Below are 622 nucleotides of genomic sequence, written 5' to 3' on the forward strand. Positions count from 1 at the left end.
ATGTTCTTTCCAAGTCACCTTGAGGAATACATTTTTCCTTTTGAGCTACTGACGTAATAGTACTATTCCAGTTTTGCAAAATCATGTTTTTCCTTTAACATTCAGGATTGTTTGATAGTTTGTTTCTACTCACTGAGAAATGATTTTTTCTAAAAATACTCAGATAGAAATACACTTTTTCATTCTTAACTGTTCAGCTTCCATAGAGACTGCACTTCCAGCTCTTGTCGTTCCCATCTTGGAGCCCTGCGGTAACTCGGAGTGTCTACACATTTTTGTAGACTTGCATTCTGGAATGTTTCAATTGATGCTTTATGGACTTGGTAAGTTACCCTATGACACAGTCCACAGTCACTCAGTATAAGGAAAAATACTTTAATGAAAGCAAAATAAAATTTTTCTACCATTAGGTATTGGGAAGGGGTGGTATCAGCAGTACGGAAAGTAGATGTGGAAGGAATAACTCTGGCCGATGTCCATTCCTTGGGGCCAGTTTTAACCCTGCCTTGGATTTTCTCGTACCAGAAGTTAAACTTCCCAATATGAAGTACATTTATGTTGTTTCTCTTATATAAAAGTAATAATGGTGATGGCTGATGGTTTTTAGATGAACTGTTTTACC

General features: G+C 36.8%; 1 protein-coding gene across 1 annotated transcript in view; it reads left to right on the forward strand.

Annotated features, from left to right (window-relative positions):
* MED14 (mediator complex subunit 14) overlaps nt 1-622 on the forward strand; it is a 64,863-nt gene that overhangs the window by 21,488 nt on the left and 42,753 nt on the right. The window contains exon 11 of the mRNA XM_077748494.1: nt 198-323. Coding sequence (XP_077604620.1) covers nt 198-323 — 126 coding nt within the window. The remainder of the gene's footprint in view (nt 1-197; nt 324-622) is intronic.

This window comes from Crocuta crocuta, unplaced genomic scaffold (assembly GCF_008692635.1).
Source record: "Crocuta crocuta isolate KB4526 unplaced genomic scaffold, BGI_CrCroc_1.0 scaffold49, whole genome shotgun sequence".
Lineage (NCBI taxonomy): Eukaryota > Metazoa > Chordata > Mammalia > Carnivora > Hyaenidae > Crocuta > Crocuta crocuta.